The 24502-nt window shown below is 37.1% G+C and overlaps 8 protein-coding genes across 15 annotated transcripts in view; 5 read left to right on the forward strand and 3 right to left on the reverse strand.

Annotated features, from left to right (window-relative positions):
• The window catches only part of LOC111456624 (proton pump-interactor BIP131-like), a 3147-nt gene extending 2792 nt beyond the window's left edge, over positions 1 to 355 (forward strand). For both annotated transcript variants that reach the window (XM_023098586.1, XM_023098587.1), the window contains one exon: positions 13 to 355. In XM_023098586.1, coding sequence (XP_022954354.1) covers positions 13 to 252 — 240 coding nt within the window. In that variant the 3' untranslated portion in view covers positions 253 to 355. The remainder of the gene's footprint in view (positions 1 to 12) is intronic.
• A 98-nt stretch (positions 356 to 453) lies between these two features.
• On the forward strand, positions 454 to 2717 carry LOC111456628. Of its 5 annotated transcripts, none has more exons than XM_023098601.1 (6): positions 454 to 657; positions 796 to 1086; positions 1237 to 1428; positions 1547 to 1669; positions 1756 to 1971; positions 2055 to 2717. In XM_023098601.1, the coding sequence occupies exons 2-6, from the start codon at positions 820 to 822 to the stop codon at positions 2289 to 2291; spliced, it is 1035 nt and encodes a 344-aa protein (XP_022954369.1). In that variant the 5' UTR covers positions 454 to 657; positions 796 to 819; the 3' UTR covers positions 2292 to 2717. The 5 variants fall into 5 exon arrangements, with proteins under 5 accessions (XP_022954369.1, XP_022954367.1, XP_022954366.1 ...); XM_023098599.1 differs by lacking the exon at positions 454 to 657 and having other exon boundaries at positions 674 to 1086; positions 2055 to 2296; positions 2330 to 2717; XM_023098598.1 differs by lacking the exon at positions 454 to 657 and having other exon boundaries at positions 674 to 1086.
• A 332-nt stretch (positions 2718 to 3049) lies between these two features.
• Positions 3050 to 3799, reverse strand: LOC111456285. Its single transcript, XM_023098112.1, has one exon. It carries the CDS (start codon positions 3797 to 3799, stop codon positions 3050 to 3052), a length of 750 nt encoding a protein of 249 aa, XP_022953880.1.
• Positions 3800 to 6438: 2639 nt separating this feature from the next.
• On the reverse strand, positions 6439 to 7661 carry LOC111456631. The gene is made up of 3 exons (XM_023098607.1): positions 7244 to 7661; positions 6845 to 7150; positions 6439 to 6765 (listed from the first exon to the last, which is right to left on the reverse strand). Exons 1-3 carry the CDS (start codon positions 7544 to 7546, stop codon positions 6550 to 6552), a joined length of 825 nt encoding a protein of 274 aa, XP_022954375.1. The 5' UTR covers positions 7547 to 7661; the 3' UTR covers positions 6439 to 6549.
• Positions 7662 to 9426: 1765 nt separating this feature from the next.
• Positions 9427 to 10536, forward strand: LOC111456286 (heavy metal-associated isoprenylated plant protein 8-like). The gene is made up of 4 exons (XM_023098113.1): positions 9427 to 9583; positions 9663 to 9847; positions 9944 to 10025; positions 10106 to 10536. The coding sequence occupies exons 1-4, from the start codon at positions 9427 to 9429 to the stop codon at positions 10426 to 10428; spliced, it is 747 nt and encodes a 248-aa protein (XP_022953881.1). The 3' UTR covers positions 10429 to 10536.
• A 627-nt stretch (positions 10537 to 11163) lies between these two features.
• On the forward strand, positions 11164 to 12675 carry LOC111456629 (transcription factor TCP20-like). The gene is made up of 2 exons (XM_023098603.1): positions 11164 to 12355; positions 12481 to 12675. The coding sequence occupies exon 1, from the start codon at positions 11196 to 11198 to the stop codon at positions 12225 to 12227; it is 1032 nt and encodes a 343-aa protein (XP_022954371.1). The 5' UTR covers positions 11164 to 11195; the 3' UTR covers positions 12228 to 12355; positions 12481 to 12675.
• A 4155-nt stretch (positions 12676 to 16830) lies between these two features.
• On the forward strand, positions 16831 to 19557 carry LOC111456623 (ACT domain-containing protein ACR4-like). Of its 2 annotated transcripts, none has more exons than XM_023098585.1 (7): positions 16831 to 17145; positions 17232 to 17277; positions 17362 to 17476; positions 17627 to 17694; positions 18098 to 18697; positions 18786 to 18890; positions 19002 to 19134. In XM_023098585.1, exons 1-7 carry the CDS (start codon positions 17072 to 17074, stop codon positions 19002 to 19004), a joined length of 1011 nt encoding a protein of 336 aa, XP_022954353.1. In that variant the 5' UTR covers positions 16831 to 17071; the 3' UTR covers positions 19005 to 19134. The 2 variants fall into 2 exon arrangements, with proteins under 2 accessions (XP_022954353.1, XP_022954352.1); XM_023098584.1 differs by having other exon boundaries at positions 16835 to 17145; positions 18979 to 19557.
• A 338-nt stretch (positions 19558 to 19895) lies between these two features.
• LOC111456632 (photosynthetic NDH subunit of lumenal location 5, chloroplastic-like) lies at positions 19896 to 24401 on the reverse strand. Of its 2 annotated transcripts, XM_023098609.1 has the most exons (8): positions 24250 to 24401; positions 23889 to 24107; positions 23549 to 23696; positions 23381 to 23469; positions 21938 to 21992; positions 21113 to 21198; positions 20259 to 20425; positions 19896 to 20116 (listed from the first exon to the last, which is right to left on the reverse strand). In XM_023098609.1, the coding sequence occupies exons 1-7, from the start codon at positions 24277 to 24279 to the stop codon at positions 20273 to 20275; spliced, it is 780 nt and encodes a 259-aa protein (XP_022954377.1). In that variant the 5' UTR covers positions 24280 to 24401; the 3' UTR covers positions 19896 to 20116; positions 20259 to 20272. The 2 variants fall into 2 exon arrangements, with proteins under 2 accessions (XP_022954377.1, XP_022954376.1); XM_023098608.1 differs by having other exon boundaries at positions 19986 to 20425.
• Between the last annotated feature and the right edge of the window lie 101 nt (positions 24402 to 24502).

A 24502-nucleotide genomic window follows, 5' to 3' on the forward strand; every position in this document is an offset into this window, starting at 1 on the left:
CCCCCCCGTCAGGTTGAAAAGTTTATGCAGATGTGGAATAACTGGCCGGAGTTCAGAAAGGATTACAAAAAGAGAGTCGTGCCGTCCCTATGTAATCGAGAGCTTTGCATGGATGGGAGGATGATTGGCAACCAGAAATTAGAATTGGTTGAGGATAGTCGTAAACTTGTTATTCCGGAATCGCTTTCTAAAACTAGATTGAAATGGTTGATGAAAGATGCTGAGGATCCTTTTGAACTTCTTTCCTCTTAAACCTGAAATGCAGTGTGTTTTTTTGTTGTCTGTAAACATGCTTGAACTTCCTCTGGTTCATTTGAATCCCATATTTAAAGGAACTTAAACCTTCAATGACGAAGATCTGTGAATCATAAAAAATTATGAAGTTTAGAAACTAAATTTAGATAGCTGATGTTGACCGTTGACCATTGTCCATGACCAAGTATCCATGTCCATTGTAAACCCACAAACAGTTGACTCATTCAATTCACAAATATTTTACATACAAACTTGGCGTGAGGAACAATAGCTTAGGACGGAACTATCAGATTAACTTCATACAGTCAAAAGGAGGATGGTTTCATATAATCCCATTATTAAGGCTACCGTCTTCTCCCTTCCACAGCAACCATTTGAAGCACCAATTGTTTTGATTTCAAGGTATGAAATTTCTTCTCCGTTTTTCTTCTGTAATTTGAATTTTCTATAGTTACGAAGTACTACTAATCTGATCCTAAGTTTAGGACTGGGTGCAATTTCTTTTAGTGTTTTTGAATGGGTTTTTTGCTTTGTTGGAAGGCTTTCTTGTACTGGAACAGCGCCATGGACGGCGGACAAATCGATGATAGAGAGAAGGATGTGGTGGAGGATGGACCGGAAGCTGCTTGCGATGGGGCGGTAGTGGATTGTTCTGATGATGAACCCCAAGTGGTCGATGAAATACCTGTTCGAGTTCGACAATCTTACTTTGACGAAGTCTTGTCAGTTGAGAGCCCGAATATAAATGCCATGATCAAGAAGGCTGAAGAAACTATTGAAAGGATAAATGAAGATCAAGTTCTGTTAGCCCAGAAGATAAGGAAAAGAGTGGTATGTGAAAAGAAACCCAAGTCCTTCTTTGTTCAACATTTTAATCTTGTTAACTTCAATAAATGGAGAGTTAGAATTTTGTTTGAGTGGTTAAGTCAGTTTTGCTTGATTAGGTGATGATGATTAATGTTAATAAGTTTTGGTTTGTAGATGGATAGCGATGAGGTGAGGGCGAAATTGAGCGCGATAAATTACTATGATAACTATGGACTCACTCCAGATTGGGAAAGAGACAGATTGGCTGTGCTGCATCTATCACTAGACAAACTGAGTTTTGCAAACAATGCATATAAGGATAAATCGAATAAGTCGTGCTTGTCGGGAGGGGAAGTGGATAAGCAAGTATGGCCTATTGAACTCTAAACTTAGTGTGTTCTTCATTGTGAGACTTGTTGGAGTTTCTTGTTGTTGTTCATATTAATTATGGCATGTACATGTATATTTACTGATTTGTGAGCAGAAACTGTGTTTCTTGATGGGACATGACTGTAAAAACATGGCCGATGAGAGGAAGCTATTAAGGGAGATGAATGCAATACAAGGGAAGGATGGTGGGATGACAGTGGAAGAACTCCAGGCTCCTGTAATATTCAATATTTAAGCATTAATCGTGAACATTTAGTTCTAGTTTTGGTCAAATTCTGTGATTGAGTTATCATATCCGTTTAAATTTTTGGGTTTATGCAACAGATCGAATGCCTAAAAGAGCAAATGCGCAACAACTATTGGGATTGTGAGAAATCCAGAGACGATGTTGGTCGTGATAAAGCCATTCTGAAAGACGTACAACAACATAAGATTGGCAGGGAGAAAGGTATTGGCGATGGTGTTGTGAACGGAAAATTGTGGAAGTCCTTGGGTTCACAAGAATCCATTCGAGTAGAAGTAAGTAAGAGGCAGAAAGAAAAGGTAGGGGAAATTATTAAAGTAGGATATGTTGTAATTAATAGCTGTGGAAATGAATACAGTTGCAGGCTCTGAGCAAGGATTGGGATGAGGCAGCGGAAAATCAGATAAAAGTAAATGCCAAAATGAAGAAGCTAAAGAAAAAGGTAGAGAAGGTAGAAAAGGACATAAGTTGTTTACAGAAACGCTTGAAAGATGGCGATCGCAAAAAGGATGCGGCATACAACACCATTCTCAAGCTGAAGAAGCAGCAGGAAGGGCATAGTGTTACATCAAAATCCAAGTTACAAGTAATTTAGATTAGATTACACGCTGATTTACAAGTACGATCGATGAGGAGAAGGCTGCAAAAACAGAGATCTACTCTTTTCCTTTCATTTTGAAATGCCTACCTAGGTTTTATAAACATTGTGCAACATGTGGCGCAATGCGACTGGACAGACCTTTTTCTAGAAGAAAAAAAAAACACTACCTTAAATGTAACATTCCGTATATAACACTATTAATGAACTCATAAATTCTACTCCTTTCAAACTTTAATTTTACGTCTTTTTTCTGTTTCTTCCTATTAAACATTTTCCGGATAAAAGCTTGATTGAAGAAAAGCTCATTAGTTTGATTTTCTGTTTCTTTTCTCCACTATCAGTTCATCCTTAACTTAGAAACTGGTTCCCACAATGCCTCTTAACAACAAGTTGTTAGTTCAAATCTCACATCTTAAACTTTTCTCCACTATATTATAAGTTGAATGCATTTTGCTTTCCACTTTCCTTCTCATTTTGTGAGCAGCCAAACACAAGGGGTAATCCAAAACAAAACATTCGACATCAATAATTATCAAAAAATAAAAAAGAGGCATATTTCTCAAAAGTTTATCAAAGATGGGACGATACTCTATATATTCCATTGCGAAATAACATCTACTCCTCTTTTTTTTTTCTTTTTTTTTTTCTTTTTGTTGCTTTTGAATTTACTCTCATCTTGGGTCCAAAAAAAAAACTAATAAAAAAAAGTGGAAAAATATCGAAATATCCTCTCTTTTTTATTTGCTGAATTTCTAATGTGGACCCCAAAGACTCCATAAACGAGAATTGAATAACCCTAATACGTCCGGCCATACCTTCCGGGCCAAACCCTTGCGGTTGCTCGGTGGCGGCGACGGAACAATCATCACCGCCGTCTCATCCTCAGTCCGCGATGGCTCTCCCTTTCCCTCCGCTGCTTCCACATCGTCACTCCCAGACGTCGTCGGAGCCGCAGAAGACCCCTCATCAATCGGCAGAGGAAGAACTCCCGGCAACGGCGGCAGTGGCGGGGCAACAACATTCACAGGCTTGTCCGACGACTGACGGCCGATTTTTTCCCTCTTCTTCCCTTTGACGTTCTTGCTGGATTTTTCCCCGTTAGCCAATTGCTCTTCAAAAGCCTCAATGGCCTGATGAATCAGCTCCCCGTTCGGCGACGAGTTCCACCGGTCCCAGTAACTCATGTAACAATCAAAGCAAGTAAAAGAGGGGGGCGAGTGAACACACGCGCTACCAGAACTGGCGCGTGGAGCCGTGGATTTCTTTGGAGCTCTCTTGGAAAATTTATTTCCAGAAACGAAAGACGAGGTCGATGAGGTTTCCATGGATCTCCTCATCATGAAGGCCAAAACCTCTCGATCGTCAACGGTCAGAAGAGAGATGAGAGCCAACATCGCGACTGGAAGATAGTTGAAGACCTCAAAAAAGTCCCCATCGGAAGAAGAAGAAGAAGAAGAAGAAGATGGAGATGGATGGACTTTGCCTTTGTTCTTTATTTTCATGGAGGCTGCTTTTCTTTCTTTCTTGGGTGGAGGGTTCTTGGACGATAACGAAATGGGTATTCGTATTTGTGGCTTTAGCGTTTTAAGCTTCTTCACAATGGTGGGCTTTAGTTAGAGATAGAAGAGGAGAGAGAAAAGGGTTTTTATTTTTTATTTTTTTAATTTAATTGGAAATAATTAAGTTAATTTACAGATTTGGTTTTTCTTTTTTCCTCTTTTATCCTTCCATTTATTGCAATTTTGAGATTGAACCATACAATAAATATTTCCACACTTTCATTTCAACTCTCAAATTTGTTTTTTTTTTTTTTTAAAGCTAATAAAATAAGATGATAATTTTATTTAAAGCTAATAAAACACTTAATAAATTTGGTAAACATAGTTGACATGATGTATTATTCACTAAAATTGGATAAAGAATTGCATTGAAAGGTTTGTATCATATATAGCAAAAGCTTGTGTTAAAATTTGGATAAATATGCTTTACTTTTTAAAAGTAAATTAAAATGAATAAAAGTTAAAAAGCAGAATAATAAAAGCATTTTGAAAATCTTAGACCATGACAGTATTTGGTTAAATGTAGAGGCCACTGCCCATTTATAAATTCTAATATCAAGCTTATAATTTGCCCACATTGTGACCAACTTTCCTGTAACTTACGCGCTGAGAGAGCGCGTGTTTAACAAATTGGGATTTGAATAATAAACTAAACCAAATTTCAGTGTGCCACTTTGTTTTTAAAAAATATTATTACTTCAGAGTCCTTGGAGATTGTAATTCAATTTAAATAATTAATTAAAAAGAAAAAAAATCATGATCTCTCTCTTTTACAATATATATATTTCTTGTGTCGCCTAATACCTTCAGTCTCGTCAGTTTTAAGTTTTATACATATACATAGTGCAAAAATTGAGAGATTAAATTGGGTTTTAGTATATTCATATTCATTTAACATTCCTGAAAATGTAATAAATAGCTTACAAACTTTCTATTCCAATAAATCAATGAATGGTAGCTTATTTAATAAAATACCAAATTATTTAAATGAATAAATAAAAGAACTATTCGATTATATAAACAATCAGAGAATTGCAAAAACAATAGAACAATAAAAAAAAAATAGTATATTGGGATGTTGAGCTATCGTAAAACTACTTTTGGGTATTTGTAGGACTAAATTGTGATTTAAAATACGCTATTCTTCATCAATTAGGACAACTAGGAGCAGACGTATCCACTAAAAAAATTAATTAAAATATACAATTTAATCAAAATATATGGAGGATGATAAATATTTTTTAAAAGTATTAAGGGCTTAATGATCAACCTATTTTTCTTTACTTATGGAATTAATTCTCAAAAGAATTGACCCAAAATTTGACTATTTCAAACACGCGTGAGATAGGGAGTTTGAAAGAAATAATTTCAGTCATTACTTTTTTGAAGAATTTGTTCTTCAAACCCTGTAATTTTCACTCCCATTTATATGTTTATATTTCAATTTCATTATATATATATATATATATATATATATATAAAATAACATTTTCAATAGCATGTCACGCACAAAGTAAGGATCGAATTTTTCCTAGTTTGGGACAAAATTGGAATCATTTTTAAATTTTTTTAGGACAGCTGGTTTTTTTGGTGTTTTAAACTGATTGAGGAGGATTAAGGAGAGATTGAAATTTTGTAAAATGATTGTGTGTCTAGCTGAGTAGGATTAGAGGTTTGGTAGGTCATCCCTGACCTACCTGGTATTTTAGTTATTGTAATATAAAATGACATGATTGTGTACCTACGTGGAGGTGGTTAAGGATTTGGTAGCTTATCATTAATGGTGGATTGGAGCCCACGTAATGCTTTAGTGAATTGTGATACCGGATGTTGTGATCATATTGCTATATGAGAGCATTTAGACGTGATCCTATTGCTATATGAGAGCATTTAGACGATTTAGCTAGAGCCCAATAATGTTATAATCATTATATACGCAGTGGATATGAATGTGGGAACAATTAAAAATTTGCTAATTTATCTTGAATTTTCATAATATATATATAGATATTTTTCTAAAAATAAGTAAACAGCAAAATTGAAATGCAATCACAAAAGTGGAACCGATTTAAGCGCGTGAGGTGGAGCCACACAAATTTGGTACCCAACGCCACATATTCGTATTCACCGGGCCCCACCTTTCCACATTTAACGACATTTTAATATTATACAAAAGTGAGCCCACGACAAAGAGGTCCGTACAAATCAATAACTGTGTTTTTAGGGGCATAATAGTCTTTTGGACCGCTTCTGGATAAGAACAACCGACCAAAATCACCAGACCACGCGTCCGAATCTGAGGACCCTCTTTTTTAGTTAAATAAGGTGCTTCCAATTTTTAAAATTGTATCTGCAAGGAACCTACTGAATTTAAAAGCCTAATTTATAGTTTTGGAGGTGGTCTTATATACCAAAAACCCTAATTCATGTTCTCAATTTTCATTGGATGTTAACATACTAATTGAAGGGCTAACCATTTAACAATTTTGAAATATATGAAGAGACGGGTAAGTACGGAGCAGTGGAATCCAGATAATTTGTCTGTATGTATATATATATATCGAAAATTAATTGCTCTAATATAAATTCGAAAAAAAGGAGACCATAAAAAATTATAGAGCAAAAGCAGACCATAAAAAGGACATTGTAGTAAAAACATGAAAATTAGAGGGGGGGCGGGGGGGAAAAGAAAATCAATCGGTCTTCTTATCGGAGGGGTGAGATTTAGGGGGAGCGGAAGAGAGGTTATCTTCTTGGATTTTGGCATGAGTCTCGTCATCTCGGTCCTTAAAATACCTTTGGAATGCCCTTGGAATGAATCTTGGGATTAAAAATCCAAATAGATTTATGCAGAAATACGCAAAATTAGCCACCGCTAATGTCCTTCCGAACCAAAACCATGCTATGTCCTGCCATTTTTATAAAACTAAATCAACCCATTGTAATTAATAATGTAGGAACAGAGGAGGAGGAGGAGAAGAAAAATACGTTGATGGGTGCATTGGCCGGCAAGGTTTTGTTGAGCCAAACATCCTTCATCCAATCCATGATCACGAAAATCCTCCTCACCGTGTACAGAACCGGCACCAATGCTCTCACCGGCGGCGAGAACAACGACAACCCACTTATCACATTCTCCGTCAGAATCTGAAACGACAACAAAAACAAATGCGGAGTCGCCGACCGAACCGCATGCTCGTCACTTCTCGCAAACCCACCCAATACATATGCCAGTGGCAGGAACAGCCCTATCGTGGTCCCCACCACCACGTACATTCTAAACAACTTGCTCCCCTGTAACAACAAACCGCAGTTTTAAACGTCAATCAGTCAAATCAATCCAACTACACTCCCAATTTCTTGGGCGTACTAAACATTTAACATTGCCTGAAAGATCTCCTGCGACGCGCCCGACGCATGACCGTGAGACGGGAATGCAAACCGTGCCAGCAAGAGGAGGTAGGCGGAGGTGAAGGCAGGGAAAATCAGGTCGAGAATGGGGACAAGCCCGCTCGCAGAGAACACCATTATGAAAGCAACAAGTTGGAGTTCAATGACGCGGAGAGATCCCATCACCCCTCCAACAACCGAGTTCTGCTCTTGTTGTTGCCGCCGTAGCGGCTTGTGCTGCGGCGCCACCGCGTCATTTGGGTCTGTTCGTGGAGCCACCGCCAGAGTTACACCCGACATCAGAGATTCAATTCTAGATTTTTCCACTACGATTTACTTTGGAGTAAGAAGATGAAAGAACAGAGTATCAGATTGATTTGAGAGAGAGAGAGCGGTATTATGAAGAGAGGCAAAGAGGAAGGGGTCAAGAAGCAGAAGGATGTGGGTCCGAGTTAGAAGGAGGAGAGAGAAATAGCGGTGAGTTGGTTGCCACGTGGGGAATGAAGAGCAAGAAAGGTGTGCGCAATGGGTGAGTTGGATGACAGGTGTTGTATAAGTGTCAGGGCTGTGCATGGAACGTGTCATCTTCTACTCCTCTAACATTTACCACATAGGGGAATACACTTGTGTTGAGGTACGTGTATCCTACGTTTGAATAACATTCAATCTTACTCTATATTGAAATTGTTTAAAACATATATATTTGGATTAAATATTGAATGAATGCGAATCACATATATATTTGGATTAAATATTGAATGAATGCGAATAAAATGATGATGTTCTTTTCTTTAAATCTAGCTTTTACTTGGATTGGGAAGAGTGAAAGAACAGTGCATGCTTGTTTTTGGTTTTTAATGAAAACTTAAATGTGGATGATATTTTATATTTGGAGGGTTAATTACGTGGATGGATTAGGATTAGTATTTAAATGAAATTAGGAAAAGAACAGAGAGATATGATGTTATTGTGAAGAGAAAGCAAGAAGACCGGAAAAATGGGGTTTTTGAAGAAAATGAACTTTGCACGCAAAAACAGAAAACCCGTTGAACAAGAGTTTGAAGCAGAGGTTAAATTCTAAAAATATATTTGAAGCCTTTTATTCTCCTTTTTAATATTTTAGAAACAATTTATTATTGTAGGAGGTTAGTGTGGTGCTACGATATACAGTTCACCAAATCAAGAAATGTGTCCAAAAGATGAAAGGCTGTACATACCAAATCAAGAAATGTGTCCAAAAGATGAAAGGCTGTACATACCAAATCAAGAAATGTGTCCAAAAGATGAAAGGTATGGTGATTAATAAAGTAGATTTGGAGTAAAATGAGAAATGCACATGTGTTGAAATAGTTTGGATTTGAAAAAGAGAGCCCTGAGCTGATACGAGTAACGGGAGTTTTTAATGGTTAAAATAAAAGAGAGCCCTGTGTTGAAATCTTTTAATGGTTAAAATAAAAGAGTATTAATTGACATTAATGAGCTGTTTAATTTCTTTTCTTTTTTTATAGAAAGATCTCATAATTTTGTTTAAAGGTGCTTTTTAAAAAAAGAAAAAGAAAAAACATGATTTGTATTGATTATTTATTTATTTATTGTCTTAACTTCCATTTTTATCCCCGAGTTAGATTTTAGCTCACATTTTTCTTACAATTAATCTATTCTAATTAATTGAAGTTATAAAATGTTTAGAGAAAAGGGGAAACAGAAGCTTGCAAAATCTGATATCCAGATGGTAAAATAAATACAAGTATCAGCAATTAAATTATTTAAATAAATGTAATAACTACTTTACCTTATAACCCTGATTTTGTAAAACCGAAAGAAAAAAAAAAAGTGCAACATTAAACATACGGTAAAAATTAATAATAAAATTATTACCTAACCTGTCAATTTGTCCATTAAGTATTACAAGTTTAGAGGAAAATAATGAATAAATATGCATGTAAGGAAGCAGTGAGTATAGAAATAAAATTAATTCCGTAAAAAATGAAGTGTTACGTTACAATGTTGAAATAAATATATATAAAGGGCAGTAAGATTAGGGTCTCATCAAGCTTGTACTTTCAACACTGGAATTCAATCAATCAGTGAGTGAGTGAGTTGAAAGAGATGGGAAAGGTACGAAAGAAAAAGAAAGGTTTGCTTTTTGTTTATTTTATTTAATATTTTGTAATTGATAAATGAAGGAAATTTTGAAGGGTGAGAATGTAAATGGAAACAAAAAGCAAGAAGAAGAGAAGAAAGAGGGAAAAAAGATAACAGAAGTGGTGCTGAAAGTTTACATGCACTGTGAGTCCTGCAAAACCAAGGTGTCTAAATACTTGAGAGGTTGTGAGGGTAAGTAATTAAGTTATTAGTAATTATTAATCTGTTTAAGAGAAAATAAAAAAGAGTATTCTGGGGGAATGAATTGTAGGAGTGGAGGAAGTGACGGCGGATGTGGGGAATGCAAAAGTGGTAATAAAGGGAAAGGACCTGAAGCCTAACAAGATATTGGAACAGATTCGGAGAAAGTACTCCAAAAATGCCCAACTTATTTCTCCTAAGCCCCTCCCCGAAACCCCCAACCAAACCAAGGCTGACCCTCCTAAGAAGGAAGAGGTACGTGAAACCCTCGCCTCTTTTTTACTTCTTCATATAATCTCTCATCTCATCTCATTCTATTTGGTTTTGGTGGTTTTGGGGTTCAAAATACAGGTGAAGACCGTGGAGCTCAAAATGGGGATGCACTGTGAAGGCTGTGTAAATGACATCAAGCAGCGCGTTGGAAGAATGGAGGGTGAGATTGCTTTCTTTCTTTTTTATTTTGTTCTTGTTTGATTGGTGATGCTAATTAGAATGTATGAGTGATGAATGCAGGAGTGATGGCAGTGGAAGCAGATAGAGAGAGTTCGAAAGTGAGGGTGAAGGGAATAGTGGATCCTCCCAAGCTGGTGGAAGCCATTAAAAAGAAAATGAAGAAGAACGTAGAGGTGGTGAATAAGAAGCAAGAGAAAGAAGAAAAATCAGCAAACAAACCGGGCGGCGGCGGCGGCGGCAACAACAACAACCTCAACAACCAGGATGGAAAGCAAGAGAAAGAAAACTTGGCGTTTAAATATCCTCCTCAGTACTCTTTGCATCATATTTACCCTAATCAAACCTTCAGTGATGATAATGTGTTTTCTTGCTCTATCATGTAATTCATTTTATTTATCAAACAAACAAAGGGCTATGTAGTTGTGTTAGCATTCTCATATACCATTCTCACGTACAACAGTAACAATATAAGTAATAGTAGAGCCACATACCGATCTCTTGAAATTCAACAAATTATGTTGGATTGGTTGTAGCTTTCCTTGTGGCATTGAAAAGGCATCCCAACAATTGCTCTAAAAATAATTAGGTTAGGATGAAACCAGAAATAACAATAATAATAATAATAACCGTCATACAAACGTATGGTTTCACTCTGTTTTTTTTTTACTAAAAATAAAAAGCTAATTTGAAATAGTTTCCATGTAGGTGTGAAGAGGGTTAATAAGAGTTACTACAAAGAAAAGTCCCCCGTCATTGCTTACCCTTTGGTTGAGTTGACTGTAACGTTGAATCCCACACCCTCCTCACTCCTCGTCTTCAAGTAATTATGTACATAATAAAACATTGCATCGGATAGGAAGAAACCCCCACTAATTCAATCAACAGCAGCATTAATTAGTGGCACAGAATGAGTAAAGCTTTCAAAAATTACCAAACAATTTGGAATTTGGAATTTGGTTAAAATCATAATTGAATGATTGATTCCAAATTATAACGGGGACATGGAATTTAGGCAATCAATAAAAAGTAAAAGAGTAAGGGGGAAAATCCAAATCCAAATCCAAATTAGAGGGGTGAGGCAGCCAAGGGGAAGACTAAAAGGGTGAGCTGACCCAAAGTGTAAGGTTCCAACAACAACGAGAACTCAATCATGGAGGAGGACCCATCTTTTCTTTTCTTTTCTTTTCTTTTCTTTTTTTCTTCTTCTTTTATCTCTCTCTCTCTCTCTCTCTCTCTCTCTCTCTCTCTGCTCCCAAAATCTGATCCTCTCATAAACCCCATTAGTCCACACAGAGGAACCCACCTTTGTTGGGTCCTCCACCCATCCCCACACCCATTAGCAGACATGGCAGAGCACAACAACAAGAAGCCATCACCAGCAGCAGCAGCGCCACCACCACCATCATCACCCGCTCCAACACCACCATCCTCGGATATCATAATTGCAAACCCAAACAAAGATCAAAACAAGAAGCACCAACAACAATTGGCTCCTAAGCGTACTTCCAATAAAGACCGCCACAAGAAAGTGGATGGCCGTGGCCGTAGGATCCGCATGCCTGCCCTCTGCGCCGCCCGCGTCTTCCAATTGACCCGCGAATTAGGCCATAAGACCGACGGCGAGACCATCCAGTGGCTCCTCCAGCAAGCTGAGCCCTCCATCATCGCCGCCACTGGCTCCGGTACCATCCCTGCCTCTGCCCTCCATGCGGCCGGCGTCTCCCTCTCGGACCCCGACACCTCCGTCTCTGTGTCCGCCACCCTGACCCCCAAAATTGACGCCGTCCCAAGACTGAATTGGGCGATGATGGGGGCCAATTTGAACAGATCTCACATGGGTACGCCCGGATTCTGGCCGTCCCTAGGCGGAATCGGGCCGGGGTTCGTCAGCGAGAATCCGGGTTCGATTATGCCCAAATTCGGGTTCCATGGATTCGAATTTCAGGGGATGAATTTGGGATCCGTGAATTTCCCGACGATAATCGGGAATCAGCAGCCGCAGCAGCAAATACCGGGACTGGAGCTAGGGCTTTCGCAGGAGGGGAATAATGTAAGAGGGATGTTGAACCCGCCTTCGTATTCCCAAATCTATCACCAAATAGGGCAGAGTCGGGACCCCTCTGCGGCGCCATTGGAGCAGGACCAAGCTCCTGATAAAGACAACTCTCAGGAATCGAGATGATACGGGATTTGTAGGCCTAAAAATAGCAGTAAGAATTGCGCAGTGGAAGGAAAGAGAAGGCGAAGCGAAGAGGACGAAGATTGAAGATTGCTTCATATTTGCAGTGTGTTTTGGTTGATCAAATGAAGGTAAATCTTTGGTCCTCATCATCCAGATTTGAATGTTAATTTGAATTTAAAATGGAAATATATGTTTGAAAAGAAAAAAAAATCCATTGGTTTTGATTATAGAGTGTGATATTGGTAACATGCAGGTGGGGAGTTCTGAGGAGGAGTGGTTTCATTCACTGCAAGATTGGTCTGATTTTGTTTGTTTTGTTCCATAAATAATTTGTAGAAAAGAAAAATGATTGTAATATTTAGTAATTTATGTGAACATAATATTGGAAACTTCTTCCATCCATAATCTATCCATTCCAAATTTGTGGTGCATATTGATCGAGACCAAATGCGAATTCCATCGACCTCCATAATTGTCCAAAACTTTTTTATTTGCTCTTTTGGATTCCTGAAGAAAAGAAGCCCACAAAGCCCAATCAAAGTGGGCCTGATAGTGGAGTTTTGAAGTATCCAGCCCAATCAAAGTGGGCCTGATAGTGGAGTTTTGAAGTATCCAGCCCAATCAAAGTGGGCCTGATAGTGGAGTTTTGAAGTATCCAGCCCAATCAAAGTGGGCCTGATAGTGGAGTTTTGAAGTATCCAGCCCAATCAAAGTGGGCCTGATAGTGGAGTTTTGAAGTATCCAGCCCAATCAAAGTGGGCCTGATAGTGGAGTTTTGAAGTATCCAGCCCAATCAAAGTGGGCCTGATAGTGGAGTTTTGAAGTATCCAGCCCAATCAAAGTGGGCCTGATAGTGGAGTTTTGAAGTATCCAGCCCAATCAAAGTGGGCCTGATAGTGGAGTTTTGAAGTATCCAGCCCAATCAAAGTGGGCCTGATAGTGGAGTTTTGAAGTATCCAGCCCAATCAAAGTGGGCCTGATAGTGGAGTTTTGAAGTATCCAGCCCAATCAAAGTGGGCCTGATAGTGGAGTTTTGAAGTATCCAGCCCAATCAAAGTGGGCCTGATAGTGGAGTTTTGAAGTATCCAGCCCAATCAAAGTGGGCCTGATAGTGGAGTTTTGAAGTATCCAGCCCAATCAAAGTGGGCCTGATAGTGGAGTTTTGAAGTATCCAGCCCAATCAAAGTGGGCCTGATAGTGGAGTTTTGAAGTATCCAGCCCAATCAAAGTGGGCCTGATAGTGGAGTTTTGAAGTATCCAGCCCAATCAAAGTGGGCCTGATAGTGGAGTTTTGAAGTATCCAGCCCAATCAAAGTGGGCCTGATAGTGGAGTTTTGAAGTATCCAGCCCAATCAAAGTGGGCCTGATAGTGGAGTTTTGAAGTATCCAGCCCAATCAAAGTGGGCCTGGAAGCAAGGAAAATTTGTTGGAAGTGGAAGTGGAAGTGGGTGCACCAAATCCCAATCAAAGTGGGCCTGATTTGAGATTCGGATATGTAGTTGATTATTGGACCACAACAAAAGATTGGAATTGTTCGGATCGGACCGGTCCATCAACGCCTTTCGGAATCAATCATTTTCTTTCTTTCTTTTTGTATACACTATTATTTAACAATTGATTCCAAAATTAAAAATGATGGTTAATCATAAATATGAAATTATTGGAAAAGGAAAGAAAAGAAGAAAAGAAAAAGGCGGAAAAGAAAAGGCGAGTTGTGGGTGTGACACGTGAATCTGTTGTGGAAAAGAATAGCGTGAGCAGAGACTAATGGGTGAATGGCATGCTGCTCCCCACCCCATGTATGTGCCAATGTCTGTGCCAATGTATGTGCCAATGTATGTGCCAATGTCTGTGCCAATGTCTGTGCCAATGTATGTGCCAATGTCTGTGCCAATGTCTGTGCCAATGTATGTGCCAATAATGTGCCTTCCCCCACCCCCTTCCAGCCTCTCATTTATCACACGCCACTTTCTTTTCTTTCTTTTTACCCTCCTTATTTATTTTTCAAAATTATTGTTAAATTTGACGTAGGAATAATACCATCCTTCCTCTTCCCACTCATATCTTGCCACGTTGCCTCTATATTTTTATCCCATCCATTCTATTATCCATCAAAATCTAATAAATTTTTGTATTTTGTGTTTTGTTATTTATAAACAAAATAATAGTGATGTATATTTGAGTGATGGATTCTCACGTCGGTTTCCATTTAAAATGAGTGGGTGTGTTCAAACACGCAAATGAATACGTGGGGCTGACTCGGATACACCTAGAAAGCCACCTGCACCAGAGCACACACATTTTTAAATAACATATTTCATTTTAAACAATAATAATCAAAATTAAAAAAAGGAATATCTTGTTTTCCCTTGCTCCTCCATTTCAGTTCACCCTTGTCCTTTTGTTAACTTTACAAGCTTTTGTGTACTACATATAATTATTTAATTAATTAATTAATTAGTGATGAAGCTTCTCATGTAGTTTGGTTCTTTAAATTTTTTATTTTATTTTAAATTTCCACGTAATCAATATCAAATCGATGTATAATTGAAGCGGTTAATTATCTTACTTCACTCCCCATGATCAATATCAACTTAATCTCCAAATCAATAAAAATAAATTATTATTAATTTAAAAGCCAAAAGTTTTTGTTTTGACGTATTAAAGTGAGAATCTATTAAAGGAATATAGAGAAATAGTGTTACACCACATATTTTTATTCAACCAAAATTCAAATTCATTTTTTTTAAGAGAAAAATAAAAATAAAAATTTAGGCTACTTTGGCAGGTTTTCATTTTTGGTAATTTGTTTCGTTGGGGAGTTTTTATGGTTAAATTTGGGTGTAAATTTTCGATTTTTATTCAGGTAAAAAACATTAAAAAAAAAAATTTTAAAAATTATGCTGCCAAAATGCAGTGGATTTGAAAAGTAAAATTAAAATATTTAAATTGTAAATTAATGTTAGTTTCATTGAATTAGACATTAAGTAGAATGATGAAGCTAGAAACGGAAAGTAAGTAAATAAAAAAAATTAACAAAAGTAAGCTAACATCCAAACATCAAAACCTAGAAAAAAAACAAGCTACCAAATATACCCTCAAATTTGACTTGCTTCACTATAAATTTTATTATTATTACTTTCATTTTTTCCAAAAATTCAAATAAAATTTTAATAAAAGTAGGTATTAAAAAAAATTATTAGTAGGAGAGAAAATTTTAAACTTTAAAATTAGTTTGGAAATAGAAAAGAAAAAAAAAATCCGGAAGAGGGAATCTTATCACAATCATCATAGAAAAACGAAAGGATGAAAAACTTAAAAGAAACACAGAGTTTGGATGTATTCTCCAAGTGGTCAACCAACAATCCCAAATCATCTCAATATTCTTCCTCAAAATTAACATACATACATATATTTATACATACATTCCTAATTATATCTATTTATAACTAAATACTAAATATACCTATTTATATTTTTCAAAATAAATTATCAAATAAGCTAACTTCAATTTTATATCTTCAAATTTGATTCCGTTTTTTATTTAATTGGAGTCATTTTAAATAGATAAATTTAGTATTAAAATATACCAATGTTTGGACTAAATTTAACTTAATCCAGTAATAAAAATACAATTTCTAAGTAAGGATAAGAAGGAATAAATGATCTAAAAAAAAATAGTTTATATGTCGGATTTGTATAAAATTGATGTTGAAAAGTCGACGTAAATTTAACATGTGAACTTACCCATAGAAATACAAAAGAAAGAAGGCAAAGTTGTCGGGTAATGTTACATAAATAGAGACAACACAGATCCAAAATTTTTGACTTCATACTACACTTCCCAATCTCGTGAACCATCGCCATATTTGAAGAAAAACCCTCCAAGTAAAATGAAAATAATATTAATTACTAATTAATTTTATTATTATTTTAAAAAAAAATGGTGGACCAAAATGCGAAGGAGAAGAAGTGGGTGAGGGTCCCACCGCAAGACAATGCTAGCCGTACATTAAAAGTCCCATGTGGTTTTTTTTTTTGTTAAATTATTCTTTTAAGAAGATACCCTTCCTATTAACCTCTTTTGGGAATATTTATTGTTTTTTTTTTATTTTTTTAAAGTAAATATCTTATATGATAGAATCTAACTCTGATTTATTTTTCTATTTTTTTTCGGAACAATCTTTTACCTTGTTTTTGTATTAAATTTTAACATTTTCATGGTATTAAAGATGGGAAGAAAAATATATTGAGATTAAGTAATTTATAAAAAAAAAAAAAAAAAAAATTGGAAGGGAAGGAACCAAATGAAGGTCAACCAAAATTAAGTTGGTGATGATGATAGGGTAGACGTCAACTTACTTATGTGGGTACTCCAATAATTTTGAAATTTTGTTTTGAAAATAGAGTGATAGATATGACAATAAAGGATAATTATGGTTGCTGAATTTGGAGCAATCCATGTTTTTCTAGTTTTAATGGAAGCATGTTCATATGAAAATTATAGGGTTGAATTAAGAGAATTGTTAATTAAAAGAAAGAGAATTATTAATTAAAAGAAAGAGAATTGTTAATTAAAAGAAAGAGAATTGTTAATTAAAAGAAAGAGGAAGAAGAAGAAGAAGAGAAAGGCATTGAGGCAGCAACGCACAGTGCAGAAAGCAGAAAAGGTGAGTTTCAACCCACACACACACAGGTAAAGAAAGAAACACAAACAGAAATCAGAATTGGAAAGGGTATCTCATACAAACTGGGAGACGCCGTTTTCCTTTCCCCCCCCCCCCAAAAACAAAAAAAAAAACTTACTCCCCAAATCCTCTCTTCCTCCTCCTCCTCCTCTTCTCATGGATTGTTGGTCCCTTTCCCTCCCTCTCCACGACGAGTTCGAGAAGCTTGTCAATCGTATGAATCCACCCAGGTCTGTTTTTCTCCCTTTCTCTCTTTCCATTTTCATCATGCCTTTCTTTACTCTGTTTCTTCTCTCCACTGGGTTTCGTTTTCCAGGGTCACCATTGACAATGATTCCAGCACAAAAGCCACTCTGATTAAGGTATTTTTTCCCAACTTCAATTCCTCTTTCAACATGGGACATGGGTCTTGGGTCCTATTCCGATTTCAACGCTGAAATTTTCAGGTTGATAGTGCGAATAAGCGAGGGAGTTTGCTGGAAGTGGTTCAGGTTCTCAACGATTTGAATCTCATAATCAGACGAGCTTATATTTCTTCTGATGGCGAATGGTTCATGGATGGTCAGCTAAGATTTGATTTCTTTTTCGTTTTCGTTTTTTTTCTTGCCCTGAAACTGGATTTTCCATTTAGAAAGAAGGGAATAGAAACAAAGGGTCTCCGATTTCGTGAACAATTATTCACTATTTTTTCTCTCCATCTTTCTTCTTTAGTGTTTCATGTAACGGATCAACGTGGGAACAAGCTCTCTGAAAATGATGTTGCTGACCGCATTCAACAGGTGAGTTTCAATGCCCTCTTTCACTCATCCCTACAGTTTTTCTTCAGCTTAAAACTCCATTTCAAATGCTTCCTCTGTAATTATAAGGAAATATGGGAACTGGGAAGAGGGTTCTGATTCTAGATTAGCTTTTCATAGGAATTTTGTGTGATTTTACTCTCTCCTCCTCTCGCTTTCCACTACATCAGAACTCCCACTTCTGCTTTGCATATAATATGGTATGCTTGTTGCTGAATGTGTTGATTTTGGCTTACTTCTCATTTAAGAGACACAGAAGGTTGGAGCAAAGCTTTGGAATTGTTATGTGAAAAATGAACATAATGTGTGCTCAATCAAGCCTCATTAGTAAGAATTTGTAATGACTATTTGGAATTCTTATTTATGGATGGATTTTTTGCTGCAGTCACTTGGGCCTAGGGCTCGGAGCTTCCGGTCTTTGAGGAGATCGGTCGGTGTTCAAGCTGCCGAGGAACATACAACCATTGAATTGACTGGAAGAGATAGGCCTGGATTACTCTCAGAGGTTTTTGCTGTTCTAACAGACCTCAAATGCAATGTGGTAGCTGCAGAAGTTTGGACTCATAATTCAAGAATGGCATCCGTTGTATACATCACTGATGAGGCTACTGGATTTCCAATCGATGACGCGGACCGGCTTGGTAAGATAAAGCAGCTTCTACTCTTTGTCTTAAAAGGGGATCGAGATAAGCGCAGTGCCAATACTGCTGTTTCTGTGGGTTCTACTCACAAGGAAAGGAGGCTGCACCAAATGATGTATGCAGACCGGGACTACGACCGAGATGATTTGGATTGTGGCTCGACAAGTGATCGGAGAAAACCCCTCGTGACTGTCGAGAACTGTGCTGATAAGGGATATACAGTCGTGAACTTGAGGTCTCCTGACCGTCCCAAGTTGTTGTTTGATACAGTTTGTACACTGACTGATATGCAGTACGTAGTGTACCATGCTACTGTCATTGCTGAAGGTCCAGAGGCTTGTCAGGCAAGTTCTGTTTCGTAATGCATTTGATGCAATTTGGTTGCATAAAGGTGTCCAACGAAACTAATCTGGGTATGCATTTGTTAAGCAGGAGTACTATATTAGGCATGTGGATGGAAGCCCTATTAGTTCTGAAGCAGAGAGGCAAAGAGTAATCCATTGCTTAGAGGCTGCCATTCGAAGGCGAACATCCGAGGTGAAAAGCGATGTCCATTTACATTTCTTGCCATAAATTTGTATTCTGGATTCATGTCTTATGTGATTTTGCTCTCCTAAATACTCAGGGTATAAGACTAGAACTTTGCAGTGATGACAGGGTTGGACTCCTTTCCGATGTGACTCGAATCTTTAGAGAAAATGGTCTTTCAGTCACTCGAGCTGAAGTTACTACCCGAGGTTCTCAAGCTGTGAATGTGTTCTACGTAACAGATGGATCTGGGAATTCAGTCAAGAGTGAGATGATCGAAGCGGTTCGGAAAGAGATTGGGCTGACTATACTGTGTGTCAAAGACGACGAATTCAGCACGAAAGCTCCATCCCCAGAAAGCAGTAGATTTTCGCTCGGTAATCTTTTTCGATCTAGATCAGAGAGGGTTCTTTATAACTTGGGATTGATAAAGTCATGTTCCTGAGGAGATTGGTTTAGTAGTGGATGATAGAAATGTTGTCGTTGTGAATGAATGGCCTTAGAAAGAGCTCAGAATTACACCACAGTTTAGGTCAATCCCTTTGTTGATCTTAGCAACTTCAATGTCAACTTGTACAGTGTTATTCATGATGTATATGAATTTACAATGCCATCCTTCGCTCTAAATATCTTGTACATGTACACTTCATAAAGAAGAAACAACAACCCTTAATTTTACTTCTAAAATGGCCCAACACCCTCTAACGTACTTAACTAACACACACAAAAAGGCCCTTATTGATTAAACTGAAGTTATGAGAGTGTCAATTGACAATGATTGTTTAATAACGACATGTCGAATGAATGCACCGACAGAATCTCAAAGCATTCACACACACACAGACACACGGGTAGGGGAGGGTCCTCTTTTGGAATTTCACCTTCCCTTTTACCACTAGATGCTGCTCTCTGCTCCACCATTCAATCTTTCGTGGGACCCTCTGGATTTTCAAAAGCGAAATATTTAAAATAAAATAAGATAAAAATCATATTTAATTAGCTGGTTTATTCATACAAAACCTTTTGTTTCATTTTTACACCAACTAAACTTGTTCAATCGACACATACAAACTACAAATGGAAAGCATCATCGGTTATACAATCTCAAAACCAAATAAAATCTACTCGAAATTAAAAGAAAAACACAGATCCTTAAACGACATAGTTTTTAAGGCAACCTCTTTATTTCTCTCCCAAAAAAAGGCAGCCTCTTGGACAATTTCCTTGCATAATTCCTGCCACAAAAAGCATCTAATTTCAAATAAAATCCCGCTTCCACACCTCAATTTCTTCAACAATACATTTTACAGGCACACTCAACGGAAGGCAATTTGAATTAAGAGTAGCTAATCCTAAGGAAGAACAAGATAGGATTACTGGATGTGGTGAAATTAGGCCACTGGAAGCTCCCCGCAGTCACTGATGACGACCTTCTTCAATGGACGGTCTCCACGGTCTGTTTCTTGTGCCTCAATCTGCTTAACAATGTCGAACCCTTCCAGGACTTGCCCAAAAACCACATGCCTCTGATCCAGCCATGGCGTCTAACATTCAACCAATAGACGTAAATTAAATTAGAACTTTGGCCAAACCAAACAGCGCATCAGGATAAGCAATTTCACATGGTAAAAAAACGCAACCAAATTAGAATGGATGCAATGGATTTGCAACCAGAAAGCTATTGAGACAGTATAGAAGGACGTGTAGAACCAAAAGCAACACATCTCAACTAAATGCCTTATGTGAGAAAATCTAATTCCTACACAGCTGCATATGACCTGTAATATCCAACACACAGATATTGTGTCCGAAGACATCAACAGATAGAAAATCCAGGTACTTCACTAAAATGCTATCACCGAGCAAAAAGAGCATGCCAATCTAAACATAGTTCAGCAGTGAAGGTATTCACAATTTTTTTCTGAAGATGGAATGTTTAAATCTCTATTCCACATTTGTAATACTATATTCTCAACAAAGAAAGTAGGGGAAAAAATGAAGAACAGGGTTACTTCCAGTAATGCAAATGAAAATCAATCGAGGGATTTTCCCAAAACAGTAGCTAATAAGCATCTAGTCAGGAAAGCATATTAGAATAAGGGTATCAAAAAATTTGTCTGATTTTGCCCTCAAAGAGATCATTGCCAAGTTAAGGAACTCAACTAGGAATTATAATTTTATTTGCTAGCTGCCTATCAGAATATCAGGGTAGAGGTTTGCACGCACAGTACCTTGACAGTGCATATGAAAAACTGACTTCCGTTAGTATTTGGACCTGCATTCGCCATGCTGACAACTCCTGGACCAGTATGACTCACTGCAAGCAGAATAAGTTCCAGAGTCGAGTAAAGGGGATACTAGAACAAATAGAATATAGCCTTTTCAATAAATGAAAGCTCAATTCTTAATAGCGATAAATAAATGTGCGTGTGTGTGTGTAGAACATATAGAACAAAATACACAGACATTGAGAACTAGTGAAATTCCAACGGAAAAAGTATCAAGGAAGGAGGAAGTTGTTGTCTTTATAGCAGTATAATGTTTAGCAGAACTGCTGTCGATCATCTAAGGCAAGGATTAAAAGAACCAAGGTTAAGGTTCCAGTGTGTTTAGCAATATCAAATGCACTATTCATATTCAATAAGAATAAGCAAATGATTAGTTTAGGAAGAAAGTTCACTTTTAATGGAAATGACCTGAAATTTACGATTGAATCAAATAAAATGATGACAGACTCAAAATAAATAATTGAGGAAAAATTACTTTTCTATTCCCCAGTTTTGTAAGAATACGTGCTTTGGTCCCTAACGTTTTAATTGGGGTCAATTTAGTACCTAATTGATGTAGCAAATGAGAACAGAGACCTTCTAAACCTTATTTTTTCAAAACTAAGGGGCTAAATTGGCCAAATCGAAACCTTAGACACCACACATTCCTAGAAACTCACAAAACTAAAAAGACAAAAAATCAGGCTTTCTTTGGTTCAAAAGTTGGTAGTTTTTTAGAGATAGAGACGAAAGCAGCAACTGAAACATGAGGTGCAGAATTTAACTTACATTTGAAGTTTTCATCTTTAAATGTACGACCATATATGCTCTTACCCCCAGTTCCCTGAAAGTGTAAGACCTGGTCAGTAATCATACAAAAAAAAAAAAAAAACGTCCAATTTAAATAAAGCCTTGATATGATGGAAAACTTGGAAAAGATACATTAAGGCCCTGCTGTTGCTGTCAGATAATAAATCCAACATTGACTGTAAAACCATTTAGAGAATATCTATTTAATTCTTTCAGTTTACTAATTGTGTAAGTAGTTACATCTTAATTCATCGTCTCTCTCCCTTTTATCAAAAGATTCACGTCATGTCTTGTGCCAATAACAAATCTATCATCCAAAGAAATTTGTCCTTCACAGTATCTACTGCTTTTCAATCCAAGCGTATGTCAATGATACCATGCACAACAAGTTATTATTGAATCTGTGTTTCCCAATCTAGATTTACTCAGGTGCTTGGTTCTTTATCGTGAATCTCAAATGTGGCATATGCTATGACTTCCTTCCCATCGTCATATTATAATCATGTCCAAAGGCAATGTTTTTCCTTTTCTTTTCCTGCATGAGAAACTTACCATATTCACAAAACCTAACAATCAGACCACAACTACCACCCTAAAAATAGTATCTTAAAAGAGTATCATTCGAAGTTTAAACTGCATAGAATTTTTTTTAAACATAACAAAACAAACATATGAGTTCTAAGAAAACAATAGTGTTCTCCAGGCATATTTATTTGAGACACTGCATCATGAGCCAAAAAAAAATGGAGACATCAAAGAAATCTCAAGAGTCATATTTATAATAACCTGGCTACAACTAATGCAGCCAATACATCTTCTTTTCCTGGGGGTGTTAAATGCCTTAGCAAATCCACGTGAAGCTAGCATATGCTAAATAATTTCCAATTTCCAAAGAGCCTTTCGACTTATTGTAACTATCTTTTCAAATGTGAAAGAATTATGTATTTTCCTCCAATGTCTATTACCTAAGACATTAGTTTTAAAACTCTCTAGAATCCTTCCCAAACACCTATAAGTAGAGGCGTTTTACACAGTTGGTAAGCATCAAGATCCAATTAAGCGCATAGAAACAATAGAAAATACTTCTTTCAAATTTTCCCTTCATTCTAAAATTTTAGCCTAATTTCTTTCATTGGGTCCAACAGCATACACAAGCTTCAAGAAAGAAACCAAAAATTGATCATAAGCTCACCATCTGACAAGAAATATATGCTAGTTACGGTAGTCGTGATTCTATGTGCATATCCAACCCATAGGACTACTCCTACCTCGTAGATAGGAAATTATCAAAAGACCAATTGAACATTTTAGTGAGCAATTCATGAATTCTAGTGGTACTGTGTCAAAAGAAAATGGAAATCCTTAACCCAGTGAACGAAATAATAAATAGTACACATGCACAAACATTTAGAAGGCACTCACATTTCCCTTGTCAAAGTCACCTCCTTGTATCATGAAATCCTTGATTACTCGATGAAATGCAGAACCTTTGTATCCAAAGCCCTTTTCTCCTAATAAAGTTAGTAAAGTTGGTTACCTCCGGAAGCTGGAAGAGATAAACAACTAAAAGTCTCATAATATATATAATACCTGTGCAAAGAGCACGGAAGTTCTCTGCCGTTTTGGGCACATCGTCCCCGAATAATCCAATCACAATCCTCCCAGCAAGCTTCCCTACTGGATTACCAATGCTCACATCGAAATATACCTTGTTTGTTACTTTTGCTTGAGGTACGACCTAAAATCAAAGAAAAGAGGACCAATGTTTCATTAACCAAAGGTCACTAGTGATACCCTTGTCAATCATCTGAGTGAAGCTTTGATTTCATTTCAAATACATAGCGAACAATTGGGGAGAAAATCAATATAACTTTCCTCCCCTCGTTTAATTTCATCTAAAAGAGAGTAGAGGAAATAACATATTGTTAACCTCAGCACTAGCTCGGACCGAGCTACGGACAGCAGTCCTCGAAGACAACGGGTTCCAAGATGTTCTCAGAGAAGGAAAATGCAACGAGCCGCAGAGAAAACTCGAGGCCGACGAAAGATTAGACGGCAATTGAACCCTATGGAGGTTAACCGAAGTACGGGGACCATAAGCTCTGGTTTGTGAGGCGCTATTGGAACAAGAAAGCAAACCAACCTTGGACTGCAAAAGGCAAAATCAATTGAAGCCAAACGGAGGACGGTGAATTCAGAAAGTGAAAATGGAAGAGTAGAAGCAAAAAGTAGAGAACGGGAACATCGACATTGGTGGAAAGGAGGAGGGAAGAAAAGAGAGGAAACTTTACCAGAGGTGTAGTAGCAAAAGGAGCCGCCATGGATGGAGATTTGTGCTGGAAAATGAAATGGAGAGAAGCTCCGTTGATAAGGCTCACAGCACCTTATAAAAAGCGAACAAAAAGGGTGTTTTGGGTATTACAAAAAAAAGTTTCTCCGGTGTAGGCAGCGATGAGTTCGAGGACTGTTAAAAGAAGAATCTTGTGAAAATGCGATTTTTTTTTTTTTTTTTTTTTTTTTTTTTTTTTTTTTTTTTTTTTTTTT

This window comes from Cucurbita moschata, unplaced genomic scaffold (genome assembly GCF_002738365.1).
Source record: "Cucurbita moschata cultivar Rifu unplaced genomic scaffold, Cmos_1.0 Cmo_Scf00018, whole genome shotgun sequence".
Lineage (NCBI taxonomy): Eukaryota > Viridiplantae > Streptophyta > Magnoliopsida > Cucurbitales > Cucurbitaceae > Cucurbita > Cucurbita moschata.

Coding starts and splice junctions, on each gene's coding strand:
- LOC111456628 (XM_023098598.1), top strand. CDS start 772: ATGGGTTTTTTGCTTTGTTGGAAGGCTTTCTTGTACTGGAACAGCGCC. Junction 1,087..1,236: donor AGAAGATAAGGAAAAGAGTG/GTATGTGAAAAG, acceptor TTTGGTTTGTAG/ATGGATAGCGATGAGGTGAG. Junction 1,972..2,054: donor AAGAATCCATTCGAGTAGAA/GTAAGTAAGAGG, acceptor AAATGAATACAG/TTGCAGGCTCTGAGCAAGGA.
- LOC111456285 (XM_023098112.1), bottom strand. CDS start 3,799: ATGAAAATAAAGAACAAAGGCAAAGTCCATCCATCTCCATCTTCTTCT.
- LOC111456631 (XM_023098607.1), bottom strand. CDS start 7,546: ATGTCGGGTGTAACTCTGGCGGTGGCTCCACGAACAGACCCAAATGAC. Junction 7,151..7,243: donor CGTCGCAGGAGATCTTTCAG/GCAATGTTAAAT, acceptor TTGTTGTTACAG/GGGAGCAAGTTGTTTAGAAT. Junction 6,766..6,844: donor CGGCCAATGCACCCATCAAC/GTATTTTTCTTC, acceptor TAAAAATGGCAG/GACATAGCATGGTTTTGGTT.
- LOC111456286 (XM_023098113.1), top strand. CDS start 9,427: ATGAAGGAAATTTTGAAGGGTGAGAATGTAAATGGAAACAAAAAGCAA. Junction 9,584..9,662: donor ATACTTGAGAGGTTGTGAGG/GTAAGTAATTAA, acceptor AATGAATTGTAG/GAGTGGAGGAAGTGACGGCG. Junction 10,026..10,105: donor GCGCGTTGGAAGAATGGAGG/GTGAGATTGCTT, acceptor TGATGAATGCAG/GAGTGATGGCAGTGGAAGCA.
- LOC111456629 (XM_023098603.1), top strand. CDS start 11,196: ATGGAGGAGGACCCATCTTTTCTTTTCTTTTCTTTTCTTTTCTTTTTT.
- LOC111456623 (XM_023098584.1), top strand. CDS start 17,072: ATGGATTGTTGGTCCCTTTCCCTCCCTCTCCACGACGAGTTCGAGAAG. Junction 17,695..18,097: donor TTGCTGACCGCATTCAACAG/GTGAGTTTCAAT, acceptor TTTTTGCTGCAG/TCACTTGGGCCTAGGGCTCG. Junction 18,698..18,785: donor AAGGTCCAGAGGCTTGTCAG/GCAAGTTCTGTT, acceptor TTTGTTAAGCAG/GAGTACTATATTAGGCATGT.
- LOC111456632 (XM_023098609.1), bottom strand. CDS start 24,279: ATGGCGGCTCCTTTTGCTACTACACCTCTG. Junction 23,697..23,888: donor CGGTCCGAGCTAGTGCTGAG/GTTAACAATATG, acceptor CTTTGATTTTAG/GTCGTACCTCAAGCAAAAGT. Junction 21,993..23,380: donor GTGACTTTGACAAGGGAAAT/GTGAGTGCCTTC, acceptor TTACACTTTCAG/GGAACTGGGGGTAAGAGCAT.